Source organism: Debaryomyces hansenii (assembly GCF_000006445.2).
Source record: "Debaryomyces hansenii CBS767 chromosome E complete sequence".
NCBI lineage: Eukaryota > Fungi > Ascomycota > Pichiomycetes > Serinales > Debaryomycetaceae > Debaryomyces > Debaryomyces hansenii.
Window position 1 is genome coordinate 1,348,036 of NC_006047.2, and position 12,752 is coordinate 1,360,787.

At 36.0% G+C, this 12,752-nt stretch overlaps 7 protein-coding genes across 7 annotated transcripts; 2 read left to right on the forward strand and 5 right to left on the reverse strand. All coding sequences in view use genetic code 12, as the record gives it.

Annotated features, from left to right (window-relative positions):
• Window positions 1-94: 94 nt before the first annotated feature.
• DEHA2E16588g (DEHA2E16588p) lies at window positions 95-4,570 on the reverse strand (the record flags this gene model as incomplete). Its single annotated transcript, XM_002770449.1, has 1 exon — window positions 95-4,570. One exon carries the CDS (start codon window positions 4,568-4,570, stop codon window positions 95-97), a length of 4,476 nt encoding a protein of 1,491 aa, XP_002770495.1.
• Window positions 4,571-4,940: 370 nt separating this feature from the next.
• DEHA2E16610g (mitochondrial 54S ribosomal protein YmL15) lies at window positions 4,941-5,591 on the reverse strand (the record flags this gene model as incomplete). Its single annotated transcript, XM_460024.1, has 1 exon — window positions 4,941-5,591. One exon carries the CDS (start codon window positions 5,589-5,591, stop codon window positions 4,941-4,943), a length of 651 nt encoding a protein of 216 aa, XP_460024.2.
• Window positions 5,592-5,866: 275 nt separating this feature from the next.
• DEHA2E16632g (DEHA2E16632p) lies at window positions 5,867-7,519 on the forward strand (the record flags this gene model as incomplete). The annotated part of the gene is made up of 1 exon (XM_460025.1): window positions 5,867-7,519. One exon carries the CDS (start codon window positions 5,867-5,869, stop codon window positions 7,517-7,519), a length of 1,653 nt encoding a protein of 550 aa, XP_460025.2.
• Window positions 7,520-7,818: 299 nt separating this feature from the next.
• On the reverse strand, window positions 7,819-8,190 carry DEHA2E16654g (DEHA2E16654p; the record flags this gene model as incomplete). Its single annotated transcript, XM_460026.1, has 1 exon — window positions 7,819-8,190. One exon carries the CDS (start codon window positions 8,188-8,190, stop codon window positions 7,819-7,821), a length of 372 nt encoding a protein of 123 aa, XP_460026.1.
• A 193-nt stretch (window positions 8,191-8,383) lies between these two features.
• Window positions 8,384-9,823, reverse strand: DEHA2E16676g (DEHA2E16676p; the record flags this gene model as incomplete). The annotated part of the gene is made up of 1 exon (XM_460027.1): window positions 8,384-9,823. One exon carries the CDS (start codon window positions 9,821-9,823, stop codon window positions 8,384-8,386), a length of 1,440 nt encoding a protein of 479 aa, XP_460027.2.
• Window positions 9,824-10,502: 679 nt separating this feature from the next.
• On the forward strand, window positions 10,503-11,807 carry DEHA2E16698g (DEHA2E16698p; the record flags this gene model as incomplete). The annotated part of the gene is made up of 1 exon (XM_460028.1): window positions 10,503-11,807. One exon carries the CDS (start codon window positions 10,503-10,505, stop codon window positions 11,805-11,807), a length of 1,305 nt encoding a protein of 434 aa, XP_460028.2.
• Window positions 11,808-11,830: 23 nt separating this feature from the next.
• On the reverse strand, window positions 11,831-12,709 carry DEHA2E16720g (DEHA2E16720p; the record flags this gene model as incomplete). The annotated part of the gene is made up of 1 exon (XM_460029.1): window positions 11,831-12,709. One exon carries the CDS (start codon window positions 12,707-12,709, stop codon window positions 11,831-11,833), a length of 879 nt encoding a protein of 292 aa, XP_460029.2.
• Between the last annotated feature and the right edge of the window lie 43 nt (window positions 12,710-12,752).

Genomic DNA, 12,752 nt, shown 5'->3' on the forward strand with positions numbered 1-12,752 from the left:
TATTTGATAAATAAATTTTGGGTAATTAATACAATGATAAGTGAAAAAATGGATAGATATAAATATAAATATTTCCGTAGTATTTGAATTTGACTTAGGTTAAGTCTTCGGAATGACTTAATCTAGCATCAATATTGGCGATGTCTTCCTTTAAGCTTGCTTCTTCTACCGTTTTAACTAATTCCTTGGTACATTTCGCGATATCAAAAGAAATTCCAGCCAACCTCTGTTTGAAATTCTTATCAGCGAAATCAGTATCATTCTTATCACCATTAGGTTTGCATAATATATTCATACGATGGTTGCAATCATCCAAGCTTTTGACAACCCAACTACCGTGCTCTTTTAATTGAGCATTACGAGTTTGATTCATTGATGTATTTGTAGCTTCTGTCATTTGTAATATTACCTCAGTGATAGCTTTTGACTTCTGTCTCAAGTCACCTCTAGTTGCACTAGGTTTTTTAATAGCAGACAATAACGATTGAATGGTTGAAATGACTTGTACTGTTTGATGTTCCAAGTAAAGTAAAACCTGAGTTAAAGTATTATCCGGATCGTCAATGTCGAAGAGATCAACATTGAAAGTAGCTGCTGCCATCGATTTACGATATTCTTGCCTTTGCCTTGCTTGGGATTCTTGAGGGTGTTCATTGTCATCGGATTCAGCATCAAAAGAGGATTCTTCTTGATCAGAAACGTTTGATGTATTTCTATCATTTGTAAAATTGACACCTTTAGGTTTCTTGTTTGTTTCTATATTCCTATCATTAGACATGTTTATATTAGTAGCATTTTCGTCTAAACCTTGAGGTTTCTGATTGCCATTCATATTAGTTGATTCTTCATCTAAATATTGTGGTATGATAGAAGATTGGTTCCCATTCATGTCCTCTACCTTAGAGCTAGGAATTGGGAGGTCGGCTTTTTCATTTATTGGGTTGACATTTTCAAACTGACTATCTGTGTCATTGTTCTTACTATTTTGCAGCAAAACGTTGGAGATGTTGGCATCAGAAATATTATCAGATACTATTGACCTAGAACCCACGTCTTTGTTCACTGCAGGAAGAGTATTGACTTCATCGTTTGAATTTTTCGAGGAAGTTATTTCAGTGTCTGATAATCCTTTGGATTTAAGATCGGTGTGAGTTTTCTCTTCATTATTAGCATCAGTTGTGGAACTTTTATCAGATCCAGGCGCCAACCTATTCCTTATACTTTGAAATAACCCTTTGCTTCTAGAACCTGCAAATGCTGTTCCAGCTGCGGCCGCTCCTGCAACGGCTGCTCCAGTATTAATTTTAGAATCTATTGAATCATTTTCATTCACGTTTTCTAATCGAGGAGAACTTAGAGCAGAGTCTGACCTATTTTCTTGATTCTGTTGTCTAATTTCTAAAGAAGAGCGACTCACTAAAAAGCTATTGTTAACATCATCATTCAGATCATTGGCTTGCGATTCATCCATATCGTTGTCACTTGATATGCTTTTTTGGTCACTCTTAATTTCTGTATTTGTCAAGTTATCAGTGTTACTTTGAGGTTTATGTATACTTCTATCCGTTGGACTATCAAACTGCTTGACTCTATCAAAAATGTTGGATCTTTTTGTTGGGGTAATATTCCCTTCATTTGATATTACATTTGAATCAATTCCCTTTGATTCCGAAGGCGTTAAAAGTGAATCATTCTGTCTCCTAGATGCTGGGGAATATGAATTGGATACTCTTGTTTCTTCTGGTGAGTTATTACCGCCCTCAAACTTAGAAGCCAAAGCACTTATATTTCTACTTCTTGGGCTGGGGTTTAAATTTTTGGATAAGCTTGGAGTTCCCCTAGAAGCAAACTCAGTTGGAATGATGCCCCTTCTCACTGGAGATAATTCATCGATTTTAATAGAACTTGACGAATCAATATGATCGATTCTTTCTTGTGCCAATTCTCTAGTCTTAGTAGGTGATACATTCTGTAAATCTAGGATTGAACCCTCGTTGAGACTTTTTGTCAATTCTCTAGCCTTAGTAGGCGTTACATTCTGTGAATCTATGATTGAACCCTCGTTGAGACTTTTTGTCAATTCTCTAGTCTTAGTAGGCGTTACATTCTGTGAATCTATGATTGAACCCTCGTTGAGACTTTTTGTCAATTCTCTAGTCTTAGTAGGTGATACATTCTGTGAATCTATGATTGAACCCTCGTTGAGACTTTTTGTCAATTCTCTAGTCTTAGTAGGTGTTACATTCTGTGAATCTAGGATTGAACCCTCATTGAGACTTTTTGTCAATTCTCTAGTCTTAGTAGGTGTTACATTCTGTGAATCTATGATTGAACCCTCGTTGAGACTTTTTGTCAATTCTCTAGTCTTAGTAGGCGTTACATTCTGTGAATCTATGATTGAACCCTCATTGAGACTTTTTGTCAATTCTCTAGTCTTAGTAGGTGATACATTCTGTGAATCTAGGATTGAACCCTCATTGAGACTTTTTGTCAATTCTCTAGTCTTAGTAGGTGATACATTCTGTGAATCTAGGATTGAACCCTCATTGAGACTTTTTGTTGGTGTAGAAGATCCCATATCTCTTTCAGCATTATGAAAATTTTGGTTTTGATTTTCACGTAATTTGTTGGCCATTTTCAAGGGTCTCACAGCAGTGTTAATATCGCTATCTGTTTCCTTCGCATCATTGTGTCTAGTTTTTTCATTCAGAACATGCAGAGGTTCCTGGTTAATATTTATTGTGCCTGTGGAATTTTCATTTAACTTTGAAATGGATATCAACTCACAAACAGTAAAGCAAACTTCACCGAGTGATTTCTCAACAACTATTTTTGGAAGGATATCAGAAAAAATAGCATAATACCTTGTAGTAGTGAGAGCATAACTAACTGCTTCCCGAAGACAAATAGAGTTTTCATTACTGTTCAAATGCTGCTTCTCTCCTTGGTTCGCAATTTCATTACCAAGCAAAGAAATTTTTGATATTTTATCAAATAACATGTCAGGGACGGGATTTGGATCATTTATACTTAACAAGAAACTTTCTACTAAAGCTTGTAAATCGGTCACTAATTTCATGGAGATTAATCCAGATGGAGTAACAAACGTTTTCAATTCATCTCTGGATATAACAGATTCCTTTAAAGAGCTTGAAATTTGGCCAGACCTCAAGGCTTCGTACCTTTCTTGCCATACAGCAGCATTATTGTCTGTCAACTGGGATTTTTGCTGATTCTTGATTGAGGCGGAATCTAAATCAGATAATTTTTCGATGAATAGCTCCATATCTTTTTTTAATTCATTTGACGTATTCGAAGAAGGATTTATAGAAATATCCTTCGAAGTCGCGTTCGATCTTTGAGGTGATGTAGCCCCAATATCATTGAAAGCATTCAAAGAAGCAATAGAAGTAGCTTCTCTGACACTAGCATTCGACCTTTGAGGTGATGTGGCTTCCCGGGAAGTGAAAACTTCTCGTGGGGAAGTGTTTTTCATTGAATGATTTTCCAACCGTAAGCTTGCGTTGGTAGCCTTTAAATTTTCTAACTCCAGTAACAACAAATCATTATTCTTTGTTTCGTTCATCGACCTAGAGTTAGTCTCTGATTGCAAAGCATCTAATCGTCTTTCATAATCAGATTTATTCTGTAACCAATTATTTTTCTCTTCGCTCAAATTATCCATTTCGTCACTGAGTGTTTTATTCTGGGAAGCTGAGTACTCATAATCACTTTTAAGTAAATCATATTTTTCTTGAAGCTGCATTTTTTCGGACTCAATATTATCCAAACGATTTCTCAACTCGGAGATCGTTTGATCCATATCAGAGCCTTGTTGGTTAAATGACCTATCATTTTGATGGTCAAGGCTTCTGCTACCAGCTCTATCGCCATCAACAAGTATATCCAGTTTGTTTATCTCTGGCTGATCATCGTCATTTTCTTCATCACTAGACCAAGTCAAATTTGCTTTGGTTGGAATCACAGTTTTGGGTTGCACCCCTATCGTTTGATTCAATAACTCTGACGAGTTAGGCTGCTTCGCAGAATTGATGCCTCTATCCATCTCTTTCAGGTCACCTTTAGTACTGTAACCATTGTTATTTTCATCTACATTATCTCTGTTATTTATTTCGCGTCCATTATCTTGGACAGCTTGATTTAAAGATTTACTATTATCATTGCTTGCATAATGATTACTATTATTCACGTCAGAAGTGCGGTGTAAATCTCTTCTCTCTATTTCGAAGGAAATATCTGACACTAAGTCTTTGAACCTCGATTGAGGTAATGAAGACAATTTTTGTCTTGCTTGATTTCTTTTCGGATGAAATGTTGATTTTGGTAATAAATAATCAGGCTCACCTCTGGACTCATCAATTCTTCTCTTTAATTCATCATACACGTCGGTACTCAACTCTCTGAACTGAGCGCTCGACAACTTTAAGAGCTTTTCTCTGGCTCTAGCCGCTCTTGTCGAATTAGTTTTAGTTCTGGTGCTCAGATCATCCGAGATTACCAAAAATTGTTTTAAAACTTTATAGTGTTCTGCTAAGCCCTTTTCACTCATACTATGGTTTTTGGAATTAACACCTACTATATAGCAACTTCTTATTTACTAATATTCAAAAATTACTAAAAGCTGTTAAAAAGACAGAAATTTTCATACGAGTAGCATTCATTTTTAAAAAAATCGACGTGAAAGCAGGCGCGTTCGATTTTTTTTCGTGCTCCAAGTCTTGTTCTCAGTGTATAAGAACAATAACGAACTAAAAAAACGTACATATATAGCCAAATGTACATATGTAAGCAACGAGGTGTTCGAATATTTCATGGCATGCTAGATAAAGCTGAATTTTACGTGCAATTAATAATACTAAATAAATCTAATTACACTTCTATGTACATATTTAGGAAAAAGGTGATATGAGGCAATAAGCTTATGACAGTTTGGATTGGTCGATTATAGTAGCTGTGATGTCTTCGATGGAAGGTTCAGTGCCGAACAATTTTTCTCTGATGAAGGCTTCTGCTATCTCTTTTCCATGAGTAAAAGTAATGGCACCAACCAATGCATACATCATTTGGGCACTAACCTTCATCTCACCACTAGATTCAAAGCTCAAGTCATGGTTGTACGATTTCCAGAACATTATACTGTTCAAATTAGTAGTTTTTGCAAATAACCCCAAGGACATACGACCTGCGAGTTCTTTCGCAATTGGTGATCCCAAGCTATCCAAGTTTTTCCCATCTATAGCATTTTCGTTGGTAGTTGGCTTGTCCGTAACTAGTTTGGCGCAGAACAAATTCAAAATCTTCGCTCCCATGGCACTTAATTTCTCGTTGTATGGTTTGATCCCATTACCAAATGACTTGTGGGTCAACACTTGTAACGCCAAGTCATCGGATATGCTGTACTTTTCTGGTAAGAAGCCTTTGATATGTTTTAAATTCTCCTGGGTTTTGCCGTACTTATACCCATGGTTGGTGATGAAAACTTCTTCTGGGTCTCTCTTGAGTCCCGCAACTCTTTCTCCCTTATGCAAATAAATATTTCTCGTTGGATTGACCCTCAAGGAGTTTCTCATATTGACCCCCCTCAAAGAGGTTAATTGTCGTATACTCATAATACTGCTTAAAGACTAAACCACGACAAGACAGTACTAACTACCTTAACATTTTAACTTCATGGAAATTTTCATCAATTTTTCGACCAAATCGATTATGAAATTTATTACGTAATATTTTGGATTTTTTTGTGGCTAGTGTTCACGATGATGAGGCTCATGCTGCTATAAATTTTTTTAGATACATATGAAAAACCCATTAAACTATCAGAAATAGAGACAATATAAGCACGAGCATGGATATATTTAGAATTTTGTCAAGGGGAGCATCCCTTAAGAAAAGTAAAGATATTACAACTGATTATGCTGTGCCATCGAGGAAACAATTTGTCAATGAAAAGCAAAAAGAAGAGAATTTGAAAAGCGTGGTTGATAAAGAAGTTGATTTTTTTCATACTAAGAAGCACACCAGTCATAAGGAGACCGAAAAGAAGAACGACGAGGGTGAGGATGAAATAGAAGATGAGGTACCACCTTTGACTATTTCCAGCGATGACGATGCCCGTAAATTGCGTAAGCTAAATAAATCCAAAGTCAGTGGAGAAGATATTCCGTTACCTATAGGGTCATTTGAAGATTTAATTGGAAGGTACAAATTGGACAAGAAGTTGTTGTCAAATCTAATAGATGCAGGGTTTACAGAACCAACGCCAATTCAAGATGAAGCTATTCCAATATCATTGGAAGGCAGAGATTTAATAGCATGTGCTCCTACTGGATCAGGTAAAACATTAGCATTTTTAATTCCTTTAGTGCAGACTATTTTGCAATCTAACCCTAATGTTAAGAACTATGGTATTAGAGGGTTAATTATATCGCCCACTAATGAATTGGCGGTACAAATATTTCAAGAACTTAACACGATGACAAAGGGTAAGAAGATGAAAATTGGTATATTATCAAAGCAACTAGCTAACAAAATTAATAATAAAATTATAAACTCCAGCAAGTACGATATATTAGTTTCCACTCCATTGAGATTAATTGATAGTATCAAAAACGAAACAATTAGTTTGTCAAAGGTTGAGCAATTAGTCATTGATGAAACGGATAAGTTATTCGACCAAGGCTTCGTAGAACAGACTGATGAAATCTTATCTAATTGTACTAATACGAAATTAAGAAAATCGATGTTTTCTGCAACTATACCTTCCGGTGTTGAAGAAATGGCCCAATCAATAATGAAAGATCCTATCAGAGTAATTATTGGACATAAAGAAGCCGCCAGTAATACAATTGAACAAAAATTGGTGTTTACTGGTAACGAAGAGGGTAAGTTATTAGCAATAAGGCAAATGATACAACAAGGAGAATTTAAACCACCAATTATTATTTTCTTGCAATCCATCACTAGAGCTAAGGCATTATTTCATGAATTATTGTATGACAGGTTGAATGTTGATGTCATTCATGCCGAAAGAACCCCAAAACAAAGAGATGAAGTTATTAAAAGATTCAAAAGCGGTGATATTTGGGTCTTAATTACCACCGATGTTATTGCTAGAGGTGTTGATTTTAAGGGTGTTAATTTAGTAATAAATTATGATGTCCCACAAAGTGCACAGGCGTACGTTCATAGAATTGGTAGAACCGGTAGAGGTGGTAAAGCAGGTAAGGCTGTGACTTTCTTCACAAAAGAAGATGACAAAGCTGTGAAACCTATCATCAATGTCATGAAGCAATCTGGTTGCGAAAGTGGATATAGTGGATGGTTGGAAGATATGCATAAATTGTCCAAGAACGAAAAGAAGGATGTAAAGAAACACGAAATTAAGAGAAAGCAGATTAGTACAGTTCCAAAAATTATGAAACAAAAGAGAAAACAAAGGGAAGAAATGATTGATGCTTCTAAGAGAAGAAAGCAGGAATCCCAACTGAACACTGAATAATAAATAGAGTTTGTATATTATTACTATAATGAATATTTTCGCATTATGTCTCCGGGATCTAATAACCATGATATATGTATATTTCAAGAAATAAATAAGCCTACCTCCAAAATTTCCATCAAGAAGACAAGTCTAATAGAAACCAAATAAACAGAGAATGTACAGAACAAGTAGAAAAAAACATGGAGCGAACGTTAGCTGTGATCATGCTCCTCGTCTAAAATGTTATAATATATGTGTAGGCCCATCGGTAGAATACACAGACAAGAAAATGCCGTCAACAATATAATTTATGTAACTTAATGGTGGCTACCTACGGATGGGTAACCGAAAACACTTCTTCTACCGATTATTTCACCAACAGAAAAGAAACCTAATAACTGGGTACCATAAACAGCGGCCTTAACAGCACATTCTTTGGTTGGTTTGAATTGAGCAGCCTTGACGAGAAAGTCCTTTTGTTGTTGTGGAGATTTAATGAACTTAAATGCATTTTGGTAAACTTGTTGGAAGTTTTGTTGTGTTGGTGGTGCTAACCCTTCACTTTTGTAAACAATTTTACCAACTTCGGCACTGACCTTACCCCAGTAAGTAGCGCAATTAACAAATTGAGTAGACTTGTTGACTAAACCGTTAACGGTATTGGTGGCTTTGGTGATAATGGCAGACATATTATAATTTTACACGGATCCTTGTATGATTATAAAATTTTATTATTCAACCATATAACAGTTCGTTTGAAATTTTCAGTCCTTCGAACTTACACAAAAATGCTATTCGGCCAATTATATTATTGAAAAGATAGACTACTACATTGGGAAATTAGTCGCAATCTGAACTATACATTTCCTATACCTACTAAAATCACAAGTGAACGCTAAATCTATCCGGCCACAATACTGGTGCAATAAGACTCCAGCCATACAATACAAAACAAACCCAAGAACTCACAATTTTAACCCAGCTAGAAAAGTAAGTCCTGCCAACTGGAACAAAATCACCCAAATCATCCTGTTGAACGTTTATAGTTAATAATGTAGCAACATACTGTGTAGCCAAGAAGAAAATTATATGGAACAATGTATAGTTATATTTCACGGTATTTCTTTCTTCATCGTTAGCATTGTCACCATTCAGTTCATCATCATATAAGTTCATTTGGTTCAAGGCACTTTCAGGTAACAGGCCTTCGTCAACGGCTTGTTTTATGGCTTGGTATCTCATTTCATTACGAACATTAGGTTGCGAGCTTATGTATCCATCAGACGAATCGATAGCAGTATCTAAGTCGATAAACGCTGAGTTGGCAGCTGCTCTGGTTGTAGTGTATGCGACGGCAATAAATGTAAAAAATGCACCCAATACAACGCTTGCCGTTCTAGTGCCCTTTGATCTAATTAGAGGGTTGCAGTATTTGTCATCTGGCTCTGATGAAACTGCACTCATAACCAAGTATGTACAATATATGACAACCATCGATGATTGTGCTAAGCCAGCGTGTGGATTAGATTCTTGAATGGTTTGATTAACTGACATTATGGAAATTATGATACCAAAGACTACATTCAATGTAATGGCAGTCCTGTTCATATTACAACCACTGCCTGCAAAAAACCAATACATTATGATTGTCAAAACGATACTTGATATGTACATCGTTAACGTGCCGCCTATTAACAACTTCTTCCAAAAGCCCGCATTGTATTCACCTTCCCCTGTCAAGTCTTCCATTTCTATCTTCTCTAAACAGGTTTCTGCCCAGGCATGAGCAAAATCAACTAATAAGATCAAACCGATACCAAGGAAAATAGTCGAGAAGATTATAGCAATATTATTACCATAAAATATGAAAAAGTTGTCAGGAATCAATAAAAAGTTTACAGTTATCAAGCTTAACCATGCAAATATTTTCATTTTCCAGCATCCATTCTGTATAACGGCTCTGGGGTTAGAAGTGGATTTAACATTCACAAGTAAGCCCGCTAATATTAGATGAAAAATTCCCAAAGCAAAATTTATACGGTAAACAGACGTAAAACTTATACATTCACTTCCATCCGGACCACATTTATTGTTTATAAAACCAAATGATGCCTTCTCTAGCTTATGGACTATAAATGGTGATAAGGCAATCCATGAAAATAACGAATTGAGTAACAAAATGAACGCATATGTAATTCTTGTCAATATTGAAGATTGGAATGTGCCCCCTATCGAAGTACACAATGCTGAACAGGTAGCCGCTCCACAGCATGAAGCTAGTGATGTTATAGGAATCAACGGCAAAGATATCGCTGCACCCATAGTTGTATAAATAGTTATATGTATAAGATCCTTTTATGACCGAGTTGTATTCTTTTATCGATAGCAAATTTATATGCACGCCAAAATATTGCTGGGCCGTTAAACTAATGCCAGGTTCTGTTAAGCTTACTCCTTTCTTTAGACTCAATAGGCTCCCAGGATAAGTATGACTGGTTACTTTTAGTCGAGCTTTAATATGAAGGGCTGGAGAGAGAGGAAATATATAATTTGCACGTAAAATAACTGGAGCATTCTGCAATGAACCATTATTTGATTATTAAATCATTTTCATCAAGACAGATTGTCCCATTGACTATTATGAAAATGATATAGAGATCTGAATACCAATCGATTAGTTTCCTTGGAAAATATTAGGTTTTTCTTTAATTAGTGGACTTTTTGCATCCACAATGTAGCGAGTAGGTTTTCACGTATATGACAAGCCCCTAGACTTCAATCACTGATTTAACACTAAGCCTTAAGGACTTTCACTAGGTCGTATACCACAATACGTATACTTCGGATTCAAGAGGCATTAGAAACGAGTTCAAGACAAAATAAATATCCTTAAAAATGAATAATGGTTATGATGCCCTGAATATATATTCTCAAGTCTTCACTTCATTTAAATAAAAACGCTATCTACCAAGCATCGAACAACCATAAATCATACATAAACATGTCGTTTAGGAAGAGAAGTGAAGTTATCGGCACGCCCTCCGTTCCTGGTAGGATTCCTGTGAATACACGTCCAATAAACCCTGTTCCAGGAAGAGGTCCCCAAGGTCCTAGTGCTGGAGCGAGTGGTAGGATTCCTCCAGCTGGTGGCAGGATTCCCCCTTCAAATAGAACAGCATCACCCCAGGCGAAAGAAAAAGAAGATATTGCTTCAATAATGACAAATCCAAGTGTTCGGCCGTCATCGATAACCTCGCAACCAACAGTTTCAACAGGTGGATCCGATTTGGATAAAATTTTATTGCACCAAGGTATACCCTTAGGTACCTCGTTAGTTATAGAAGAATCGGGATCCACTGACTTTGCTTCGGTAATTCTAAGATCTTTTTCATCGCAGGGAGTTATACATAATAGAATTGATAAAGATCAATTGTATTCGCATGTCATTGTTGTGGGTTTATCATCCCAGTGGGCCGGTGAATTGCCTGGTTTATACAAAGGTTCGTCAAAAGAACAGAAGAAAGCTAAGATCTTAGAAAACGAGTCGAAAGTCAGTGTGAGCAATTTGGCTACAAACGGTGGAGCTAGAAACGAGAAGGATATGAAGATCGCCTGGAGGTATGGCTTGAATAAGAAACCAGAAACCCAAGATACCAATAATCAAACCACTTATGAATTTTATAATAACCAATTTGACATCACCCAAAAGTTAGTACCAGGTCCAAGCAATCAAGACATTTCCTTTGTTCCATTATCCACTGATTATAACCAAATAATTCAACAAATTTTGTTAATCATTTCAAACCAACTCAGATCGAATCCTACTAAAATCATTAGGCTTGTCATCCCTAATATGTTGAATCCATCCATTTATAATCCATTATGCTCGACTCCGACATTCATTCTTCCTTTTGTTCATTCCTTACGTTCAATTTTGCGTAAATATTCAAATAATTTAGTTTTGATTTGTTCTTTACCGCTAGACTTGTATCCAAGAGATACACATCTTACATCAATGATTGAGAGCATTATGGATTCTGTTATCCATTTACAACCTTTCAATCAAGAAATGACTCTGTTAATCGAGAAAGCTTACAAGAATGAACCTTCTAAGATTCAGCAAGGTTTAGTTAATATTATAAAATTGCCTGTTTTATCTGAAAGGGGTTTAATGATGATTCATGATGGAGAATATGCATTCAAGAATGGTAGGAAGAAGTTTGAGATTGAAGAATGGGGTATTCCTGTCGAAGATGATTCGAAAGATGATGCTAATGCTCAAACTACAAAAAATATCGAATTTTAGATCTAGCGTCAATTTCGTGTATATTAAGTATCTCGTTTTATTGAATTTTGCAATTGAATGGTAGATTCTTGTAATTTAATAATTCTGTTTATAGTCTCTGCTTCCGTTGCAGATTTACATAGTATATCTAGTAACTTCTTTTGAGTATCCTCAAGAGATTCCAACCTTAAATTTACCTCCTCCATGAATCTATTGATTCTCATTGAATTGTTCTTGTTTGGTGAGTTCTCGTGTGCATTCTCTTCTTCTTGTCTTCTTTCTACTAGTTTCCTCTGCTCATTATCGTAACCTCGCATCTTCGACTCTGGTATCTTCGTTACATGCAAGTTATTCTCGTCATTTAAGCTCGAAGTTGTAAAAGTATCATTATACTCTACTTCATGATTAAAGCTGACTTTCTGTCTTTTCGTTGGTTGAGGTTCTTCGTGTCTTATCTTGTCTCCCAGAGTTGAACTTACTCCGTGGTTACTTCCCACATTCCCTTTAAATAAGCTATCATTCAATTCCAGCTCAATTTCAGATATATGCCGCCTCCTTACAGGAGATCCGCTTCTTCTTATTGGTGAAAGTCCCCCAGTGTTTGATGATCTCTTTGGTCCATTAGAGCTTAAACTATCATCGCTTCTGATTTCGGGTGAACCGTTTCTAGATCCTAGTATAGGTGGTGCCAATAAATTAATAGATAAATCGTGTATTTCAGTACCATTGTTATTCCTTGAATTTCTTGATATTCCTGCTCTCTTGGGTGCCGTAGCAAATACTTTGTAATTCTTAGAAAACGATTCTGAGGGGCCTCTAGATGGCGGTGGAATTCTCTTTTGAGGCGAATATTTTTCTTTCAACTTTACAATATCAGGATAATTATTCGTAGTTTCTGTAGTATCTAACATTTTTGGAGGCATTTTATAATACTGGCTCTATAAGTGTCCATACAATGATCTTAAT